The sequence below is a fragment of the Pantherophis guttatus genome, chromosome 7 (genome assembly GCF_059756535.1).
Source record: "Pantherophis guttatus breed Tessera chromosome 7, ASM5975653v1, whole genome shotgun sequence".
NCBI lineage: Eukaryota > Metazoa > Chordata > Lepidosauria > Squamata > Colubridae > Pantherophis > Pantherophis guttatus.
In genome coordinates, this window is record NC_142069.1 from 2,032,629 (window position 1) to 2,052,963 (window position 20,335).

At 47.1% G+C, this 20,335-nt stretch overlaps 2 protein-coding genes and 1 non-coding gene across 3 annotated transcripts in view; 1 reads left to right on the plus strand and 2 right to left on the minus strand.

Annotated features, from left to right (window-relative positions):
* The window catches only part of CCDC136 (coiled-coil domain containing 136), a 51,060-nt gene extending 48,733 nt beyond the window's left edge, over positions 1-2,327 (minus strand). The window contains exon 1 of the mRNA XM_087874375.1: positions 2,176-2,327. Within this exon, the coding sequence (XP_087730501.1) occupies positions 2,176-2,242 (67 nt within the window). The 5' untranslated portion in view covers positions 2,243-2,327. The remainder of the gene's footprint in view (positions 1-2,175) is intronic.
* Positions 2,328-8,174: 5,847 nt separating this feature from the next.
* On the minus strand, positions 8,175-8,246 carry TRNAP-AGG (transfer RNA proline (anticodon AGG)). The gene has a single exon. It is a non-coding gene; the product is annotated as a tRNA-Pro (tRNA).
* A 1,059-nt stretch (positions 8,247-9,305) lies between these two features.
* Positions 9,306-18,891, plus strand: OPN1SW (opsin 1, short wave sensitive). The gene is made up of 5 exons (XM_034407092.3): positions 9,306-10,826; positions 11,979-12,147; positions 14,466-14,631; positions 15,743-15,982; positions 18,234-18,891. The coding sequence occupies exons 1-5, from the start codon at positions 10,481-10,483 to the stop codon at positions 18,351-18,353; spliced, it is 1,041 nt and encodes a 346-aa protein (XP_034262983.2). The 5' UTR covers positions 9,306-10,480; the 3' UTR covers positions 18,354-18,891.
* Positions 18,892-20,335: the final 1,444 nt, after the last annotated feature.

Below are 20,335 nucleotides of genomic sequence, written 5' to 3' on the forward strand. Positions count from 1 at the left end.
CCACACCATGCCCACCAAGCCACGTCCACAGAACCGGTAGTTAAAAAAAAATTGGATTTCACCGCTGGGCAGAAGGGTAGGATTAGAAGCAGCCCCTCCCCCAAGATCCAACACGGGACGAAAGCCAGTAAGCCACAATAGGAATTGCCCAACATCCTTTCAGAACAGAAGCCCCCTTCATCGCACCATCCCAGGGCAGTCCAGACTTCAAACTTGGGAACTCAAGATTAAAAAAAAAAAAAAAGCCAGAAGTTGCCCAGATCAGGTCAGACAAACACCTAAGATTTGCATTTCCTCTTTTGCCTATAGAGCCAGCCATGACCCCTACATAACCCCTACCTCATCATAATCATCATCATCATCATTTAACGACCCCATAATCCCTTGCGGATTGTGGAGTCTGGGCAACAGAATGGAGCTGAGTGTTTTAATGGCCGGATGCCTTTCTTGTCGCCAAGGTGGAGTTTTGTTCAGCAGATATATTCTCATTCTCAGGAGTCAGATTCAGCCGGTTCAGACCAGTTCGGGTGAACTGGTAGTTCCGACGATCAGCTAGCCCTACCCGCCTGCCCCCACCCTATCCCGTCCTTTATTTCCTTGTTTCTAATTTATCTGAATCACGCGTTACAGCTGATTTCCGTGGCTCAGCTGTTCTACTTACCGGGGCTGACTTAGAAGGTAAGCAGCTGAGCTTTAAAAACCTTCAATTTTAGTGCTGCACGCGAGCACCTTAGCCACGTTCAGTTGTTAACCGGCTGCAGCCCAACACTCGTCATTGTGCCCAGAGAGAGAAATATCTGCCTCTACCTAGGATCGAACTCACGGCTTCCTGATTGTGAGGCCACCGCACCCGTGATGGGTTTCAAACATTTTTACTACCGGTTCTGTGGGTGTGGCTTGGTGGGTGTGGCTTGGTGGGCGTAGCAGGGGAAGGATACTGTAAAGTCTCCATTCCCACCCTACTCCAGGGAAAGTTTACTGCAAAATCCCCATTCCCACCCCACTCTGGGGCCAGCCAGAGGTGGCATTTGCCGGTTCTCTGAACTACTCAAAATTTCTGTTACCGGTTCTCCAGAACTGGTCAGAACCTGCTGAAACTGACCTCTGCACCACACCACTCTACATAACCCCGACATGATCCTCATAGGAATCTGCCAACAGCCAATAGAATATTGAAGGACATGTTCTTGCACAGGAACAGGAAGCTCAAGTGCAAAGCCCAAGAGAAGGTATAAAAAAAAAAAAGAGAAGGTATAAAAAAAAAAGAGAAGGTATAAAAAAAAAAAGAGAAGGTATAAAAAAAAAACCCACTCCCAAGTCCATTTTGGACACCTGCGCCAGAACCACAAACCCTGTGGTTCTGTCTATCATTAAGCCATCTTTCCAATCGGCCTCCATGTTTCCAGTCTCTTCCTCCCAGCTTGGAACTGAACCACAGAGATATTTTCTTCCAACAGGACCAACGAACAGCCAGGCTGCAAGCAAAGTTATAACCAGAGGTGGTATTCAGCCGGTTCGAACCGATTTGGCCGAAACAGTAGCGGAAATTGCAGAATGGGCCGGCCCACCCGCTCCGGCTCTATGCTGTCCTATTTAGGTACCTTTTTTGAGGCTGGGCACATGTGCGGAAGGCACGCGCGGAAGGCCAGGTGCATGTGCTGTGGTGGCGGCGAGCGAGTGAAGCAAGTGCACGCACATGCGCTCACATTTTCCGTGCTGAGCGAACCGGTAGGTAAATTATGTGGATCCCACCTGTGGTTGTAACTCAATGGATCACAAGAAATCGGACCACATCACACGCAGCCGATCAAATCTGTTAAGAGTTTGCAGCAATTCAACCAGCACACAAGTAAAGAATTCAGCCGGATTCATGTCAGGGGTGAAATGCTACCGGTTCAGACCGGTTCGGCTGAACTGGTAGCGATGGCAGCAGGTGATTCGGAGAACCGGTAGCAACGGCAGCACGAGGCTCCGCCCACCCGCCCAGTCATCGTTACTTCCTGGTTTATACCCTCTGCGCATGTGCAGAGGGTCCGCGTGCGCACATGATGTGCGTAAGTGGCGCGTGCACTTCCAAACTGGTAGGGAAGGTAAGTAGATTTCACCCCTGATTCATGTATAAAAGAAACTTCTTTTATATACAGTAATACAAAGCATGATGCATGTATACAATACCCATGCAGCAAAAGCCAGAGCCAGAACCAGAACTCGGAATCCAGAAGCACGGAAGCAATATAATCATAGAAGTTAGCTTATATATACTGTATATATACAGATCAGTCAAGCTAAGCCACGCCCAGGCTCCCAACTGTCTGACATGGCTCTCAGTCACCAAACAGTTCCCATTGGCTGGCTTGTTGTTATGGCTACCCCAGCTCATAATTACACTGACCAAATCAACCGGAAACCAGACCATGACATCATCAGAAGACACCCAAACAAACAACACCTGCATTTTACATCACACAGACGGTACTTCAAACCATGGGCTATAGGACTCGGCAACTACAGCCACACAATCCCACAAGCCGAAATCAAACCAGGATTCAGAAAGGCATTTAAAAGGCCCCAGACAAGCACAATCCAAAGCGCACTGAAGACGTCTCCTCCAATGGGGACGAAACGTTTGCAAGCAAATCGCCAAGCTCGGAGCTCAGACAGACAACACAGGAGTATCAATCCTTCCCTTCCCCTCCATCATCCAGCCAGAGCTGAAGAAGCTTCTTGGGTGAGAAGCGAAACGTCTTCAAAGAAAAAAACAGGAAGTCCAGTTGCCTCTTGAAAAAAAAAAGCACCTTTGGGAAGAAGGACGCATAACTAAGGCAGAATGTCAGCAAATAGCCCGAATCTGCCAAGATGAAGTCAGGAAGGCAAAGGCTCAGGAAGGAAGGGAATCCAACCTTCTGATTGGCAAAGTCAGTGGGGAAACCAGATTCACTTAACAACCGTGTTGCTAATTTAACAACTGCAACAATTCACTTAACAAACCTGGCAAGAAAAGTCGTAAAATGGGGCAAGGCTCAACTTGATCAATGTCTCACTTAGCAACAGAAATTCGGGCTGTATAGTGGTCGTAAGTGGAGGATTACTTCTACTGCATAACCAGATGGCATATTAATTTATTCTGCATATCAATTTATTCTTCCCTGCAAAACATCTATGATGATTGAGTGGAAACTTTTCTTGAGTTGTGGACTCTTTCTTTCTTTCCTTCCTTCCTTCCTTCCTTCCTTCCTTCCTTCCTTCTTTCTTTCTTTCTCTTTCCTTCTTTCCTTCCTTCTTTCTTTCTTTCTTTCCTTCCTTCCTTCCTTCCTTCTTTCTTTCTCCATTCTCTCCTTCCTTCTTTCCTTCATCTTTCTCTCCATTCCTTCCTTCCTTCTTCCCTCCCCCTCCTACCTTTCTTTCTCTTTCTTTCTTTCCTTCCTTCCTTCCTCTCTTCCTTTCTCCGTTCTCTCCTTCCTTCTTTCCTTCATCTTTCTCTCCCTTCCTTCCTTCTTCCCTCCCCCTCCTACCTTTCTTGTCTCATTGTTTTCTTTCTTTCATTCATTTTCTTCCTTCCTTCCTTCCTTCCTTCTTTCCTTCATCTTTCTCTCCCTCCCTCCCTCTCTCTCTCTCTCTTAATACGCTTAACTGGGTCAGTGAAAGGGTTAACTACCACCCAAAAGCCATCGGTTGACCCAGTCAACTAACCAACCGGGAGTTAAATTTAGCCTTTAGCAGACAGAGGCAACCAGGGAGAAATTTGAAGGATGCTGGCTGCCCTCTTCAGTCAGAACAGCCTTTCCCGGTCCTTAAGTGAACGCCAAGGGCGCCCTCTCGTGGCTGCACGTGCTATGGCATGGAACATGAGAACATGTTTTGTTTTGTTTTGTTTAATTTGATTTATATGCCGCCCTTCTCCGAAGACTCAGGGCGGCTTACAATGCGCTAAGCAATAGCCTTCATCCTTTTGTATATTTATACAAAGTCAGCTTATTGCCCCCACAAACTGGGTCCTCAATTTACCCACCTTAGAAAGGATGGAAGGCTGAGTCAACCTTGAGCCTTAGAGAGATTCGAACTTACTAATTGCAGACAGCTGGAGTTAAATTACAATGCATTCGTCTGCTGAGCTATCCAGGCTCCTTGGATGTGGAGGGACACCAGGACTCACCTATGTGGTGGAGCACAGATCACCTGTGGATGTCAACGGTGCTATTTCTCTCCAGCTCTCTCACTTGGCAACTTAAAGATAGGTGGACTTCAACGATCAATCAGTGGAACAGAAGTTGCCTCCAGAAGTGGTGGCAGCTCCATCGCTGGAGGTTCTTAAGAAGAGGTTGGACAACCGTTTGTCTGGAATGGTATAAGGTCTCCTGCTTGAGTGGGGGGTTGGACTAGAAGACCTCCGAGGTCCCTTCCAATTCGGTTATTCTGTTCTGTTCTGATCTCATGTCCTTCCTGACAGAGACAGGACTACGGGAAAACCCCAACCTGGGAACATTTGTCAGTGTGAAGGTGATGAGATGCCACCACGTCACTGCCCAAGAGACCTAATCAGATAAATAAATGACCTGATCAGATCACTTATTGCTGGAGATTCTCAAGAAAGGATTGGATAGCTATTTGTCACGAATGGTACAGTATATAGGTAATCAGATGGTATACTGGAAGGAAGGAAGGAAGGAAGGAAGGAAGGAAGGAAGGAAGGAAGGAAGGAAGGAAGGAAGGAAGGAAGGAAAGAAAACAAGGAAACAAGAAAGGTAGGAGGGAGGGAGGGAGGGAGAGAAAGATGAAGGAAGGAAGGAAGGAGAGAATGGAGAAAAAGGGAGAGAGGAAGGAAGGAATGAAGGAAGGAAGAAAAAGAAAAAGAAAAAGAAAAAGAAAAAGAAAAAGAAAAAGAAAGAAAGAAAGGTAGGAGGGGGAGGGAAGAAGGAAGGAATGGAGAGAAAGATGAAGGAAAGAAGGAAGGAAGGAGAGAATGGAGAAGGGAAGAGAGGAAGGAAGGAAGGAGAGAATGGAGAAAGGAAGAGAGGAAGAGAGGAAGGAAGGAAGGAAGGAAGGAAGGAAGGAAGGAAGGAAGGAAGGAAGGAAGGAAGGAAGGAAAGAAAGAAAGAAAGAAAGAAAGAAAGAAAGAAAAAGAAAGAAACCAGGAAACAAGAAAGGTAGTAGGGAGAAGGAAGAAGGAAGGAAGGAATGGAGAGAAAGATGAAGGAAAGAAGGAAGGAGAGAATGGAGAAAGGAAGAGAGGAAGGAAGGAAAGAAAGAAAGAGTCCCTTGGGAGTTGGGCAGCATAGAAATGTGACAAAATAAATAAAGGAAGGAAGGAAGGAAGGAAGGAAGGAAGGAAGGAAGGAAGGAAGGAAGGAAGGAAGGAAGAAAGAAAGAAAGAAAGAAAGAAAGAAAGAAAGAAAGAAAGAAAAAGAAAGAAAGAAAGAAAGTCCACAACTCAAGAACAGTTTCCACTCAATCATCAAAGGCCAGAGGAGGCAGGGTTGAGTCAGTGGCCTCCAGCCCTCCATGGGATTAACTCAAACCGGGCGGGTGAGGGAAGAGGAGGAGGATGGGACTTTGGAGTAATCAGTTTGTGCCCTTAATCCCCTTGTCCGTCCTGGCTCAGGGGCCGGTCCAAGCTCTTCTCCATAAGCTGCTTTCCTTCTGCTCATCCCCAAACCCACCACCACGTCCTCCGGTGCCAGGCGCAGGGGACACGGGAGTGCCAGCAACCGCCAAGAAGCCACGCGGCTCTTCAAGAGGCCCCTGGCAGGGAGAGGACCTCAGCCAGATTAGCCTCAGGGGATCAGGCCAAGGGGCATCTTAGTCCAGGGTTTGGTTTCTCACCATGGCCACCATCCGAGGTCTCCAGAGTGGACGGAAGCAGGAGATGGAATGACGCGGTTGACTTCTATTGACGTCTATGGAGATGCTCCATCATCCAGGTCACGCTTGTCCCAAAGGTGTTTTTTCCCAAAAGGCAACTGGACTCCCTTGTTTTTCTTTCCTTGAAAACATTTCACCCCTCGTCCAAGAATCTTAAATCATCTCCTTTTTCTTCTTTTCTTTTTCTCCTTTTCTTCTTCTCCTTCTCCTCCTTCTCCTTCTCCTTCTCCTCCTCCTCCTCCTTGTCCTTCTTCACCTTCCCCTTCTTTATCCTACGTCTCCTCCTCCTCTTCTTCTCCTTCTCCTCCTCCTCTTCTTCTTCTCCTTCCCCTTCTTCTCCTCTTCTTCTCCTTCTCCTCCTCCTCCTTCTTCCTCCTCTTCCTCCTTCTCCTCCTCCTCCTCCTCTTCTTCTTCTCCTTCCCCTTCTTTCTCCTCCTTCTCCTCCTCTTCTTCTTCTCCTCCTCTTCCTTCTCCTCCTCTTCCTTCTCCTCCTCTTCCTTCTCCTCCTCTTCCTTCTCCTCCTCTTCCTTCTCCTCCTCCTCCTTCTCCTCCTTCTCCTCCTTCTCCTTCTCCTCATCCTCCTCCTTCTCCTCCTCCTCCATTCCTTCTTCTCCTTCTCATTACCCTTCTTTATCCTCCGTCTCCTCCTCCTCTTCTCCTTCTCCTCCTCCTCCTTCTTTTTCTCCTCCTCCTCCTCCTCTTCTTCTCCTTCCTTCTTTCTCCTCCTTTTCCTCTTCTTCTTCTCCTCCTCCTCCTTCTCCTCCTCCTCCTCCTCTTCTTCTCCTTCCCCTTCTTTCTCCTCCTCCTCCTCTTCTTCTCCTTCCCCTTCTTTCTCCTCCTCCTCCTCTTCTTCTCCTCCTCCTCCTCCTTCTTCTTCTCCTCCTTCTCCTCCTCCTCCTCCTTCTCCTCCTTCCTGAACTGAAGAAGCTTCTTGGATGAGAAATGAAATGTTTTCAAAGAAAAGCAACTCCAGTTTCACTCTTTTTGGGAAAGCACCTTTGGGTTTACTTCTTGTTCTTCTCCTTCTTCCCCCGAAGCTGGGAGACGGAGATACCTTCAGAGGTAACATGGAGCCTCCAACCAACCCTTGATAGACCTTGGAGGACCTGAGCTTCAAAGATTCCCTCTCCATGGGGGCCGCTATCATAACTCCCCGGCTTTGCCAGAGTGTGAATTCGACAAAAAGTTTCATCCGGTGTTTCTCGCTGGAGGATTCTCCTCTGAACGAAAGGAGAGGCATCATGTCCAACCCAACCCCATCATGACTTCTCTCCTGAAAACCTTGAGGGTTGCAGTTTGACCACTCAAATTTAGGGCCTGGTGGCTCAGCAGACTGATAGCATTGTGATTAACACCAGCTGTCTGCAATTACTGTAAGTTCGAATCTCACCAGGCTCAAGGTTGACTCAGCCTTCCATCCTTTCTAAGGTAGGTAAATTGAGGACCCGGATTGTGGGGGCAATAAAATGACATTGTATAAATATACAAAAGGATGAAGGCTATTGCTTAACGCATTGTAAGCCGCCCTGAGTCTCCGGAGAAGGGCGGCATATAAATTAAAGCAAAAAAAATAAAAAAATCCTAGGTTTTAAAATTGTTTCTCAAAATATCACGTTCGATGAGAGCCGTCTTTAGTGTAAAAAGGTAGAGAAATCCAGAAGGAGCCTGAGAAAACTTTTTTGGGATTTTAGAAAAAAAATGTGTCAGATTTCATCAGATAAATGGATTGGTTAGACTTGTGTGACTCTCAACCCTGGTAACTTCCAGATGTGTGGACTTCAACTCCCAGAATTTCCCAGCCTAGCACATACAGGGAGTCCTTGATTTACAAGAGTTGACCGTTTAAAGTTACAACGGCACTGAAAAAAAGCCACGTAGGACCGTTTTTCACCCTTACGACCATTGCCATATCCCCAGTAAATCATGCAATTTACATATGGATGCTTGACAACTGACTCACATTTATGACGATTGCTGTGTCCTGGGGGGGGGTGTCACATGTCCCCTTTTGTGGCCTTCTGATATGCAAAATCCCTTGGGAAGCCAGATTCACTTAACAACGGGGTTAACTAATTTAACAACTGCACTCATTCACTTAACCAACACAGCGAGAAAAGTCATAAAAATGGGGCAAAACTCACTTCATAAATGCCTCACTTTGCAACATGAACTTTGGGCTCAGTTGCGGTCGTAAGTTGAGGACCACCTGTATAGCAAGCAATGCCCGTCAAATTTTAATCTGTATTTCTCTGTCTGTCTCTCTCTTTCTCTCTCTCTCTCTCTTTCTGGAAAAGTTATCCGAGTCATTAAAAGTTGGGCTCGTCCGGGATTTGAACCCGGGACCTCTCGCACCCTAAGCGAGAATCATACCCCTAGACCAACGAGCCAGCTGTTTCAGATGTCTTGCAGATGTTTCTTTTGGGCGGACTGCTAATTAGAGGCTCAAATTTCATTCTTGACTCCTGGCAACCGGCAAAGCCAGTTAATGTGCCACGTTCGTGTGTTTTTTGCTTGCACAAAATATTTTAATTTTCCTGGAGGCCCTTGAGAAGAAACAGTGACAAGAACAATTTGCTAAAGGTAAATGAAACTCGACTCCAGTGATCCTGGGAGCCGGGGATTCTGGGGGTGGGAGTCCTCCAAAAATGCATTCAGAACACGGCACTGCAGTCCCAAACATTTTCTTCAGGAATGTTGTTAAAACTCAAGCCAAACAATGAATAGGAGAAAAAAAATATAAAAGCAGTCCTCATTTAGCAACCACAATCGGAGCTGGCAACTTAGTCGTTAAGCGAGGCAGCTACTAAGTGAAACCATGGCTATCTGAGAGTGGCCCCAAAGAGAATGAGAGACATTGAGAAATCAACCCTGTTATCTTTCTACGTGCATCAAATTCAGTGGCTGCAACAACCCTTAGTAACCTACTTATTTGCACAAATGGTGACTCAGACGTTAAATGAAACAGCCGCTAAGTGAAACCACGACTGGGATTACTTTCTGATTTCAGCTTTCCTTTGCTTTACAGACCTGTGATGGTCATAGGTGAGAGGATCGGCTGCCAAGTGACTTTTTCATCACTGTTGTAAACTAGAAATGGTCACTAAATGAGACAGTCGCTAAACGAGGACAACTTCTACATAGAGGCTACAGAATTAGCAATGTAGCGTAATCTCAAAATCCATATTTTTTTTTTTAATCCTAGAAAGACTTAGTTCTGTTGAAAAAAAACAATTCACTTTTGATCATATTTCTCAAAAGTTATATTTTCTCTTTGCTGGTTAAAAAAAAGGGAAAAAAAAGAAATATAGGAAGTCCTCGACTTACGATCATAACAGAGCCCCAAAAGAATTTCTGTCGCTAAGTGAGTGTTGCTCTATTTTATGACCAAGGGGATGCTGCAACGCAGTGGTGAAATCCCAATTTTTTTACTACCAGTTCTGTGGGCGTGGCTTGGAGGGCGGGGCGGGGCTTGGTGGGCGGGGCTTGGTGGGCGGGGCTGGGGAAGGATACTGCAAAATCCCCATTCCTACCCCACTCCTGGGGGAAGGAGATTGCAAAATCTCCATTCCCACCCCACTCTGGGGCCAGCCAGAGGTGGTATTTGCCGGTTCTCCAAACTACTCAAAATTTCTGCTACTGGTTCTCCAGAACCTGTTAGAACCTGCTGGATTTCACCCCTATTGCAACAGTCGTAAGTGTGAAAAATTACATAAGTTACTTTTTTCAGTCTCGATGTAACTCCGAACGGTCACTAAATGAATGGTTGTAAGTCAAGGACTACCTGGAGCAATGTTCAAGAATCCATCATTGTCAATCAGAACCAGGTTTCACTCTCTAACCTGTTGTTTCTCAACCTTGGTTACTTGAAGATGGGTGGACTTCAACTCCCAGAATTCCCCAGCCAGCTTTGCTGGCTGGGGAATTCTGGGAGTTGAAGTCCACCCATCTTCAAGTAGCCATGGCTGAGAAACACTATTCTAACCCTCATTATGCTACTTGGGACTGAGGTGATGGTGTTTATTGGGCTAAGCCATTGGACACCTTGTTGGGCCAATGATGATCAAGACCCAGCTCCTCTCAACCACTTTATCTTGGTCCGTTAACCAGAAGTTTAGTCTCATCAAATGTAGGAATATCCAACTGGCCTTCCAAAGTCATTCCAGAACATGAAAGCAATACAGGAAACGTTCCCCTTCTTGATGGCCACCAAATTGTGGAAGCCCAACTCAACGGAGCGATGATGAGTCCATTGGTTGGATAGAGAGAAACCAAGATTCGGTCAGAACGATAGCTAAGGTGGAGTTGACTCCACCTGAGAGAAGCTGAGGAGAAGCTGAGAAGGACAGTTTTTGTCTTATGGTCTTACCCGTATTTGTCCTCTAAGATCTCAAGATCTTGCAGCTAGTCCACAAATGAGATTACTTTCTCGGGAGGTTTATGGAACAGAAGGCCGGATTCTTATACATCCCTAATCCCCAAGTTTGCATCTCGGATGATCAGGATTAGCAGCTGATCCCATCTTGAGCCATTAAGTGGACTTTGTCCTCCATGGGTGTCGTCCTATAATAGGAGAGGAGAAGTCTTCTGGAAGGGTCCACACTGGTGTCCTGTGCTTGGGAGGATGTCCGAAGAAGACGAATTATACCTCTATGAAAACATCTCCTCCGTGAAGCCTTGGGATGGTCCCCAATATCATATCGCGCCCATGTGGGCCTTCCACTTCCAAACCATCTTCATGGGCCTGGTCTTCTTTGCCGGGACGCCCCTCAACGCCATCATCCTCTTCGTCACCATCAAGTACAAGAAGTTGAGGCAGCCGCTCAACTACATCTTGGTCAACATCTCCTTGGCCGGACTTATCTTCTGCGTCTTTGCGGTTTTTGTGGTCTTCCTGTCCAGCATCCAAGGTTACTTCTTCTTGGGTCGTCAGGTCTGCAAGTTGGAGGCCTTCCTAGGCACGGTAGCAGGTAAATACAAGGACTGGGAAAGTAACAGGTGGATTTCCCGTAAGTGGGTCCTGCTCTCAGCCTTGGTCATTTTAAGCGGGGTGGACTTCAACTCCCAGAAGTCCCCAGCCACTTGTTTTAAGAGGTGTGGCTGTCAGGGCTAGCTGGAGAATCCTGGGAGTTGAAGTCCCAGTTTCTTTGAATGTTCAGGGCAGTATTTCTCAAGCTTGACCCCATTAAAAGGTGTAGACTCCAACTCCCAGAATTCTCCAATCGGCACCGAGGACCACACCTCTTAAAGCAAGCTGGCAGTGGAATCCTGGGAGCTGAAGTCCATCCCTCTTAAAAAAAAAAAAAAAAAACAGGTTGAGGAACAATGGTTGAGTGGATTTTCCATAACGCAGCCATCAGCCATCAAGGCTGATGATCTTCAGATGGAACAACCTGTGGTGTCCTTCAGATCCAGTCAAGTGATGGAAGTTGTAATCTAGGACGTTTGAGGTGGACCTAGTCTTCGGAGAGGGGCGGCATATAAATTGAATTAATTAAATTAAATTAAATTAAATTAAATTAAATTAAATTAAATTAAATTAAATTAAATTAAATTAAATTAAATTAAATTAAATTAAATTAAATTAAATTAAATTAAATTAAATTAAATTAAATTAAATTGGAGGTTATCCAACCCTTCTTGAACATTGGGTGAAAAAACCCATGTGAACATTATAATGCAGGGGTCATTAAACATGGCCAATTTAAGACTTGTGGACTTCAACTCCCAGAATTCCCCTGCTGGGGAGTTCTGGGAGTTGAAGTCCACAAGTCATAAAGTTGCCAAGTTTGGAGACCTCAATATGAGTGGATTTGAAGTAGTTATTGTCCCTCAGATCAGAATGTATTAACTATAGGACATCTGATAGTGCAGGAGCCCATCAATACACTCCATATGCCTTAAAGCAAGCCAGCTGGGGAATTCTGGGAGCTGAAGTCCACCCCTCTTCAAGGGGCCAACGCTGAGTAACACTGCCCTGAAGGTAAGGATGGAGATGGAGAGTTGAGGGCGTAATTTGAGAGTTGGGGGGGGTTATATTCTGAGCTCCTGCAATTGTCCACTTCTAAATCCCCCCTCCCCATCCATGCCTGTCTGTCTGTCTGTTTGTCCGTTGTCTCCAGGTCTGGTCACCGGCTGGTCCTTGGCCTTCCTCGCCTTCGAACGCTACATCGTGATCTGCAAGCCGCTGGGGAACTTCCGTTTCAACTCCAAACATGCTGTGGTGGTGGTGGCAGCCACTTGGATCATTGGAATCGGGGTCTCCGTCCCCCCCTTCTTCGGCTGGAGCAGGTTTGATGGGCACAGAGAGGAACCAGAGTAGTTTCTCCTACATCACTGGAAGTCAATGAAACTACTGGAAGTAGTTTCTCCTACATCACTGGAAGGAGAAAAAAAAATTGGTCCGGGGTGGTGTCTGGATTCCTGCCTTGGGCAGGGGGTTGGACTAGAGGACCTCTAGGGTTCTGTGATTCTCTTCATATTCTTGCCTGAACGAATATGATGAAATCATATCATGAACAAGCTACGGGAACTAGGTAGGTTTAGCCTAGGGCAGAGAAGGCTTAGCGGGCACACGATAGCCGCCTTTCGGTAGTTGAGGGGCCGTCGCGGAAGATGGGGGTTGCATCCGTGGGTGGGACAAGAAGCAATGGGAGGAAAATAGTTAAAGAGAGATGTAACCTAGAAATAGGAAGGAATTGCCTGACGGCGAGAAATATTAATCAACTGAATAGCTTGCCTCCTGTAGTTGTGGGTGCTTCATCACTGGAGGTCTTCAAGAAAAGAGCGGACAACCATTTGTCCGAGGTGGTACAAGGACTTTGAGGAGGGGGGTGAATTTGAAGACTTCTAACGTTCCTTCCAACTCTAGGATTTTGTGACTTTTATGTATATTCAAAATTAGCATTGTACAACCCTAGTGGTGTGGCCCGTCAGCGGCCTGTGCAGCTAGTAGCTGATTCCGACAGCGAGGAGGCTGGTGTGGTGCTGTGCCAGCAGCCTGTGCAGCCGGCACTCAAGTCGGACAATGAGGAGGCTGGAGAAGATGTGGTGCCAGAGGCGGGGATTCAGCCAGGGCCTTCAGAACCTCCCATAAGTGAAGAGGAAGAAGAGGAGGAGCCTCTTCTCGATGCACGGGCGCGCAGAGCTGCCAAAAGGCAGGAGTGGCTCCTCAGGAGGAGGTCTCCTCGAGAGTAAGGCTTGGGGTTAATTGGCCACTCCCTTAGCCTATTTTAGGAAGGACGCCGACTGAGGCAATTTGCAGGGAACAACTTCGTTCACTCTCCTTCGCGTCCTAATCTTAGTTCTCTTATCAGTTTCCTGCAAATTGCTTCTGGGATTTCTGCCAACCATAGTAAGATTACGATTATTTATTTATTTTTATTCTTGCAGGCTGCTAAGAAAGTTAATTAACAGCCTTTGTTTGAAAAAGACTGATTTAATTTAGTAAATTAAGGTTTGTACAGAATTTTTTTTTTTAATTTGATTTATATGCCGCCCTTCTCCGGAGACTCAGGGCGGCTTACAATGCGTTAAGCAATAGCCTTCATTCTTTTGTATATTTATACAAAGTCAGATTATTGCCCCCACAAACTGGGTCCTCAATTTACCCACCTTAGAAAGGATGGAAGGCTGAGTCGACCTTGAGCCTGGTGAGAATTGAACTCGCAGTAATTGCAGGCAGCTGGATGTTAAATGCTGCCTTAGGAGGCATTAGCCTCCTACGCCACTCACACAAAGTCTGTACAAACCTTAGTTTACTAAAGGTTTACTAAATTAAACAGGTTTTTTTTTCAAACAAACGCTGTTAATTAACTTTCTTAACAGCCTACAAGAACCCAAAGAATAAATAATCATAATCTTACTATGGTTGGCAGAAAGCCCAGAAGCAATTTGCAGAGGTCAAGGCATGAAGGAGAGTGAATGAAGTTGTTCCCTGCAAATTGCTTCAGTCGGTGTTCCTCCTTAAATAGGCTAAGGGAGTGGCCAATTAGCCCCAAGCCTTACTCTCGAGGAGACCTCCTCCTGAGGAGCCACTCCTGCCTTTTGGTCGCTCTGCGCGCCTGTGTATCGAGATGAGGCTCCTCCACTTTGTCCTCTTCACTTATGGGAGCTTCTGGAGGTTCTGAAGGCCCTGGCTGAATCCCCGACTCTGGCACCACATCTTCTCCAGCCTCCTCACTGTCTGACTCAAGTGCCAGCTGCACAGGCTGTTGGCGCAGCACCACACCAGCCTCCTCGCTGTCAGAATCAGCCACCAGCCGCACAGGCTGCGTACGGGCCACAACACTGTAGAACGGGTTGCCTCCAGAAGTTGTGCTCCAACACTGGAATTATTTAAGAAGAGATTGGATAACCATCTGTCTAGAATGGTTAAAGATCTCCTGCTTGAGCAGAGGGCTGGACTAGAAGAACTTCAAGGTCCCTTCCAGCTCTATTCCAAATCAAAAATCATTTGTTTGGGATGGTATAAGCACTCCTGCCTTGGGGGTTGGACTAGAAGACCTCCAAGGTCCCTTCCAGCCCTAGGAGCCTATTATTTATTTTATTTTTATTTTTATTTATTTTATTGCAATTTATATGCCTGGCAATGTTTTTCCGTTTTACAGGTTCCTCCCAGAAGGGCTGCAGTGTTCTTGCGGTCCCGACTGGTACACGGTGGGTACCAAATACAAGAGCGAGTATTACTCGTGGTTCCTCTTCGTCTTCTGCTTCCTCATACCGCTCACCATCATCATTTACTCCTACGCGCGGCTCCTGGGTGCCCTCCGGGCGGTAAGTCATGAATGCCCTGTCTGGATTACAGGTAGTCCTTGATTTACGACCACAATGGAGCCCAAAATTTCCTTTGCTAAACAAGACTGTTGTTAAGTCCGCTTCACCCGATTTTATGACCTTCCTAACCTCAGGCGTTAAGCGAATTGCTGCCGTTGATAAGTTAGTAACCCGGTTGTTAAGTGAATCCTCATTGACTTTGCTTGTCAGAAAGTCACAAAAAGTGATCACGTGGTCCCGGGACACTGCAACCGTCATAAATATGTCTGAATTTTGATCACATGACTATGAGGAAGCTACAAGGGTCGTAAGTGTGAAAAACAGCTGTAAGTCACTTTTCTCAACGCCGTTGTAACTTTGAAGTGTCACTAAATTAACGGTTGTAAATCGAGGACTGCCTGCATGGATTTATGGTCTTCTGGAAGATGAGCTCCAGAGCTTGTATTCAAGATTATGAGGAGGCCCATTGTAGACATGACTTGCAATAACTCAATATCATCTAGAAAGTTCAGACTGTCAATGTGTTAGTATTTTATTGTGTTGGAAAGAGTTGGAAGTCAATACCTTCTTTCTTCTTCTTTTTTTAACATCCTGAACTGCCCTTCTTTTTTATCCCAATCTTTCTTTTCATTGTAGTTTATGTTATAATCAATCTCAATACGAGGAGAAGGAGGACTGGGATTTGATGTCTGAGCTTGGTTGTTTTCTTGCAGATATTTCATGGCCCAACTAGAGAACATCATCAGTACTAGGAAGGAGTGGGCTTTGCAGAAAAGAAGAGGAGGAGGAGTGGGACGACTGTGGGGTCCTTGATGTTTTCTGAACTTTATTATTTTCTTTCAGACATTTCATGACCCTATTAGAGAACATCATCAATGCTAGAAGGGAGTGGGATTTGTGAAGAGGAGGAGGAGGAGGAGGAGGAGGAGGAGGAGGAGGAGGAGGAGGAGGAGGAGGAGGAGGAGGAGGAGGAGGAGGAGGAAGAGGTGGAGGAGGAGGAAAGAAAAAGAATTGTGGGTCCTTGGTGACGGCAGTTTTCTTGCAAACGTTTCATGACCCAACTAGGTCACCTCATCAGTGCTGTAAAATGTCACAACTCTTCTGTCTACAGGTAGCTGCTCAGCAGCAAGAGTCGGCCACCACCCAGAAGGCCGAGCGAGAGGTCTCCCGCATGGTGATAGTGATGGTGGGATCCTTCTGCACCTGCTACGTTCCGTACGCTGCCCTGGCCATGTACATGGTGAACAACCCTCAGCACGGCCTCGACCTGCGCTTGGTCACCATCCCTGCCTTCTTCTCCAAGAGCTCCTGCGTCTACAACCCCATCATCTACTGCTTCATGAACAAGCAGGTGAGTGTGTCAGGTGCAAAAAGGCCAGGTTGACACGTGAAGGTCCAATGAAACTGCTTTGTCAAGGAATTGTCCAGCCGATGTCCACATGAAGTCAGAGACGCTGACACGAAGATCGAGTTTTATGCAAATAAATATAGTTCACATTTATACTTTCAGCAGACAAGAGAGTCAGGAACATCCTGAGGTAAATCTTCAGACAGTATACCAAGCACACAGAAGAAGAAAAAGGCGGGAAAATAGGGACACTCCCCCTTTATACCCACAGCAACCAATTGCAGGGCAGATTGCCTCATGCATGAGCAGACAAGATAATCAGGGACATTGAACATCGTGAGGTAAATCTAAACAGCATGCAGAGCAGACAGAAGAAAAAGGCGGGAAAAAGGGAAACTCCCCCTTTACACCCACAGCAACCAATCACAGTGCATATTACCTCATGCAAGAGCCAGCACTCTCCAGCCAATCAACTACAACTGTGTGTTCTGGCCCATTGTACACTTTATTGTTCCAGCTACTAAATTTAATATCTTAACATGTTTTATTGCTAAAAGCCTAGGCACAGGAATCTTCTCAACAAACAGTTTGCAGCTGCTAGGAATTAGATAAGGGTCAGTGGAATTCAAGGGAGGTTGGACTTAAACCACTTGTGACTACGTAAGGATTCTAGGCTGATGCCTCCTTTGACTCCTTTCCCCCAGATTCTGCCACTTTCCCCCCTACAACAAGTATCTCACTTGGAGCAAGGAAGGGATGGAAGAGAACAGTTTATCTGATCAACTTTTGCGGTGGCAGATACCGAAGAAGTTTACCACAAATGTTTAGGGGTGGTCATGGACTCCCCCATCATAAGTAGGTTTAGCACTCAAGAAACAGGGCCAACCGAGTGAAGAACTGGAGCCCTGGGTGAAGGAACAGGGACGTGGTCATGCGGAGGTGGGGCTGAACGAGCAAAATTATACAACCATTTGTGGAAGGAAAGTAGGAAGACCACGATGAACGCAGTTCATGGTTAAAGAATAATCAATATGGTGGCCATCATAGAAAGCAGGCACCATCACCGGAGATCTCTTGACTATTTGGGCCATGTCCTGCAGGGACCTCTAAATGAAGGTCCATCATATTGACCCGCAACAGGCGTTGCATGACTCCAGGCAGTGTTTGCAACCTTGATTTATGGTTGTCGGAACACAGCTACTGAAACGAGGTTCATCATGGTCTGTGTGGATCTGTCTGCTACATGTGGGCAGAACATTTCGTGTGAATTCCAGGAAGACTTTTTGGACAAATACCCCTGGGCTCTGGGGTCAGAAAAGGCAGGTGAGGTCAAACAGGGCCGGTTTTCCAGGTACCCTCTTTGTTAGTCTGTAGTAAGTTGTCCAACCTTGGCAATTTTAAGATGTGTAGACTTCAAGTTGGAAGAACACAAGTCTTAAACTTGCCAAGGTTGGACACCTCTGGTGTACAGTGAGCGGAGGCTACGTCTGACAACTTTGGGGGTCAACCTGTTCTCCAAACCACTTGAAAGTAGAACGAGAAAGAATGGATGTCCCAAAGGTGCATTTTCACGAGGCTACTGGATTTTCTGGTCCCACTCCTTCCTGCCCCGCTCCCACCCACCCACCGCACCTCCCCGCTCCTGGCATGCGATGGCCTGGTAAGCCCGTTTTTTGCTGTCCCCAGCCTCCAGAGCCGCTCTAGGAGTCTGGGGAGGGTGAAAACGGCCTTCCCCACACACCCCTGGAGGCCTCCCGAAGACCAGAAACGGCCCGTTTGCCAACTTCCAGTGGGGACAACAAAAAACAGACCTTCTGGTCCCACCGGAAGTTGACAAACGGGCTATTTTCTGCCTCCAGAGGACCTCCGGAGGGGTGGGGAAAGCCGTTTTCGCCCTCCTCAGACTCCTAGAGAGGCTCTGGAGGCTGGGGACAGCAAAAAACAGGCCTCCCCCCCCCCATGTCCTCCAGAGGCAGGAAACCGCCTGTATTCCTACTTCTGGTGGGCCCAGAAGGCCCGAAAAGCAGCTGGTCAGTCCACACATGCGTACCGGAGCTGAGCTTGCGTGTCCACCGATATGGCTATGCGTGCCACCTGTGGTTCACCATTATGGATATATAGGATCTCCTGCTTGAGCAGGGGGTTGGACTAGAAGACCTCCACGGTCCCTTCCAACTCTGTTATTCTGTATTCTATAAGACCTTCTCGGGCAATTCCCGGGCAGTCATAAAACTCCTGTCTCCTCCCTTCCCAGTTCCGTGCCTGCATCATGGAAACGGTGTGCGGCAAACCTATGACGGACGACTCTGACGTGGTCTCTCAGAAGACGGAGGTTTCCTCCGTGTCCTCCAGTCAAGTCAGCCCCAAGAGCTGAGAAGCCCACCAAGGCCAGGCCCAGAAGCCACTCTGCACGTTGGAACGCGACCAAGACGATGACTATGCCAAGAAAAGAGACCCTCTCCCCACCCCACTGTCCCACAAAACACACTTCTTTTAAAACACACACTCACGCAGACACACACAAAACATTTTCTTCCAACAGCCCCACTCCATGGCTCTGCTTAGAGTGGACGAAAAGAGTTTGGCGCCTTCTCAAGAGGAGCTGCACGTTTCCAGATGATTTTTGAACCCAAAAAGCTCCCCCAAACTTTTTCCTTCGTTACCCAAACTCCCTATCCGAAAGTTGATTCTACCCGTCAAATGCCCTTGGAGTTTCGTGGTTTTCTTGCAAATGTTTCAGGACCCAACTAGGTAACATCATCAGGATGAGAAAGGAGGAGGAGGAGGAGGACTGTGAGGTCCTCTGTGCTCTCTGAGTTTAGTTGTTTTCTTGCAGACGTTTCATTACCCAAGTAGGTAACATTATCAGGGCTAAATGTTCCCGTTGCGATCGGGTCATAGCCTTGTGAGCTGTTACCCAGTGGGAAAACCTACTTTTACCCCATTTAGGGTAATTTACCCAGCACTCTCCTACCCCTTCTCTTGCAAGCAGTGCAGAGCTGCAGCCTAGGTCTTATAATCTGTTGAAACCATGGCTAGAACCGCACCCGGCTCCGATGCATCCAGACTCCCCTCGCTTGTCTCTTTCGGATGGCCAAGTTTCAGCAGAAGTTTTTGGAAAGGATGGACCTGAAACCCTTCGTTGTTGTTTTTTTAATGCGCAAAGCTGGTGTGAATTTTAGGACCGCGTCTCTCTCCACCGCCCATATCCTTTTCTTAGAATTTGGAGCAAGCCATGGCCACAATAAATCAAGTTCAAGGGATCCGGTGCAAGGCACTGATTTGGGGAGAGCAGTTGCAATCGTCCACCGAACCTTCTGGAAGGAAACGGAACTTTTAGGACTCTCACAAACAGCTTGGACAAGCAAGCCCATCTTTCCTCAGGCCCCTGTTAAGAATGCTGTTGCTTGGAGTGGCTTTAATGAACCAACAGTTCAAAGCAGCCGTGTCCTTTTTTTTCAGACTTGGGTGCAAAAATGGTTGGGAAGAGAGAAAGGAGGAGAGAGAGAGAGAGAGAGAGAGAGAGAGACTTTAATGAACCAACTGTTTAAAGCAGCCGTGTCTTTTTCAGACTTGGGTGCAAAAATGGGCAGGAAGAGAGGGAGAGGGAGGGAGAGGCTTTAATGAACCAACTGTTCAAAGCAGCCGTGTCCTTGTTTTTTCAGACTTGGGTGCAAAAATGGTTGGGAAGAGAGAAAGGGGGAGAGAGAGGGGGGGAGAGAGGGAGAGGGAGAGTCTTTAATGAACCAACTGTTTAAAGCAGCCGTGTCTCTTTTTCAGACTTGGGTGCAAAAATGGGCAGGAAGAGAGGGAGAGGGAGGGAGAAAGGGAGAGAGAGGCTTTAATGAACCAACTGTTCAAAGCATCCGTGTCCTTTTTTTTCAGACTTGGGTGAACAAATGGTTGGGAAGAGAGAGAGAGAGAGAGGGAGGGAGGGAGGGAGGGAGGGAGGGAGGGAGAGGGAGAAAGAGTCTTTAATGAACCAACTGTTTAAAGCAGCCGTGTCTCTTTTTCAGACTTGGGTGCAAAAATGGGCGGGAAGAGAGGGAGAGGGAGGGAGAGAGGGAGAGAGAGGCTTTAATGAACCAACTGTTCAAAGCATCCGTGTCCTTTTTTTTCAGACTTGGGTGCAAAAATGGTTGGGAAGAGAGAGAGAGAGAGAGGGAGGGAGGGAGGGAGGGAGGGAGGGAGGGAGAGGGAGAAAGAGTCTTTAATGAACCAACTGTTTAAAGCAGCCGTGTCTCTTTTTCAGACTTGGGTGCAAAAATGGGCGGGAAGAGAGGGAGAGGGAGGGAGAGAGGGAGAGAGAGGCTTTAATGAACCAACTGTTCAAAGCATCCGTGTCCTTTTTTTTCA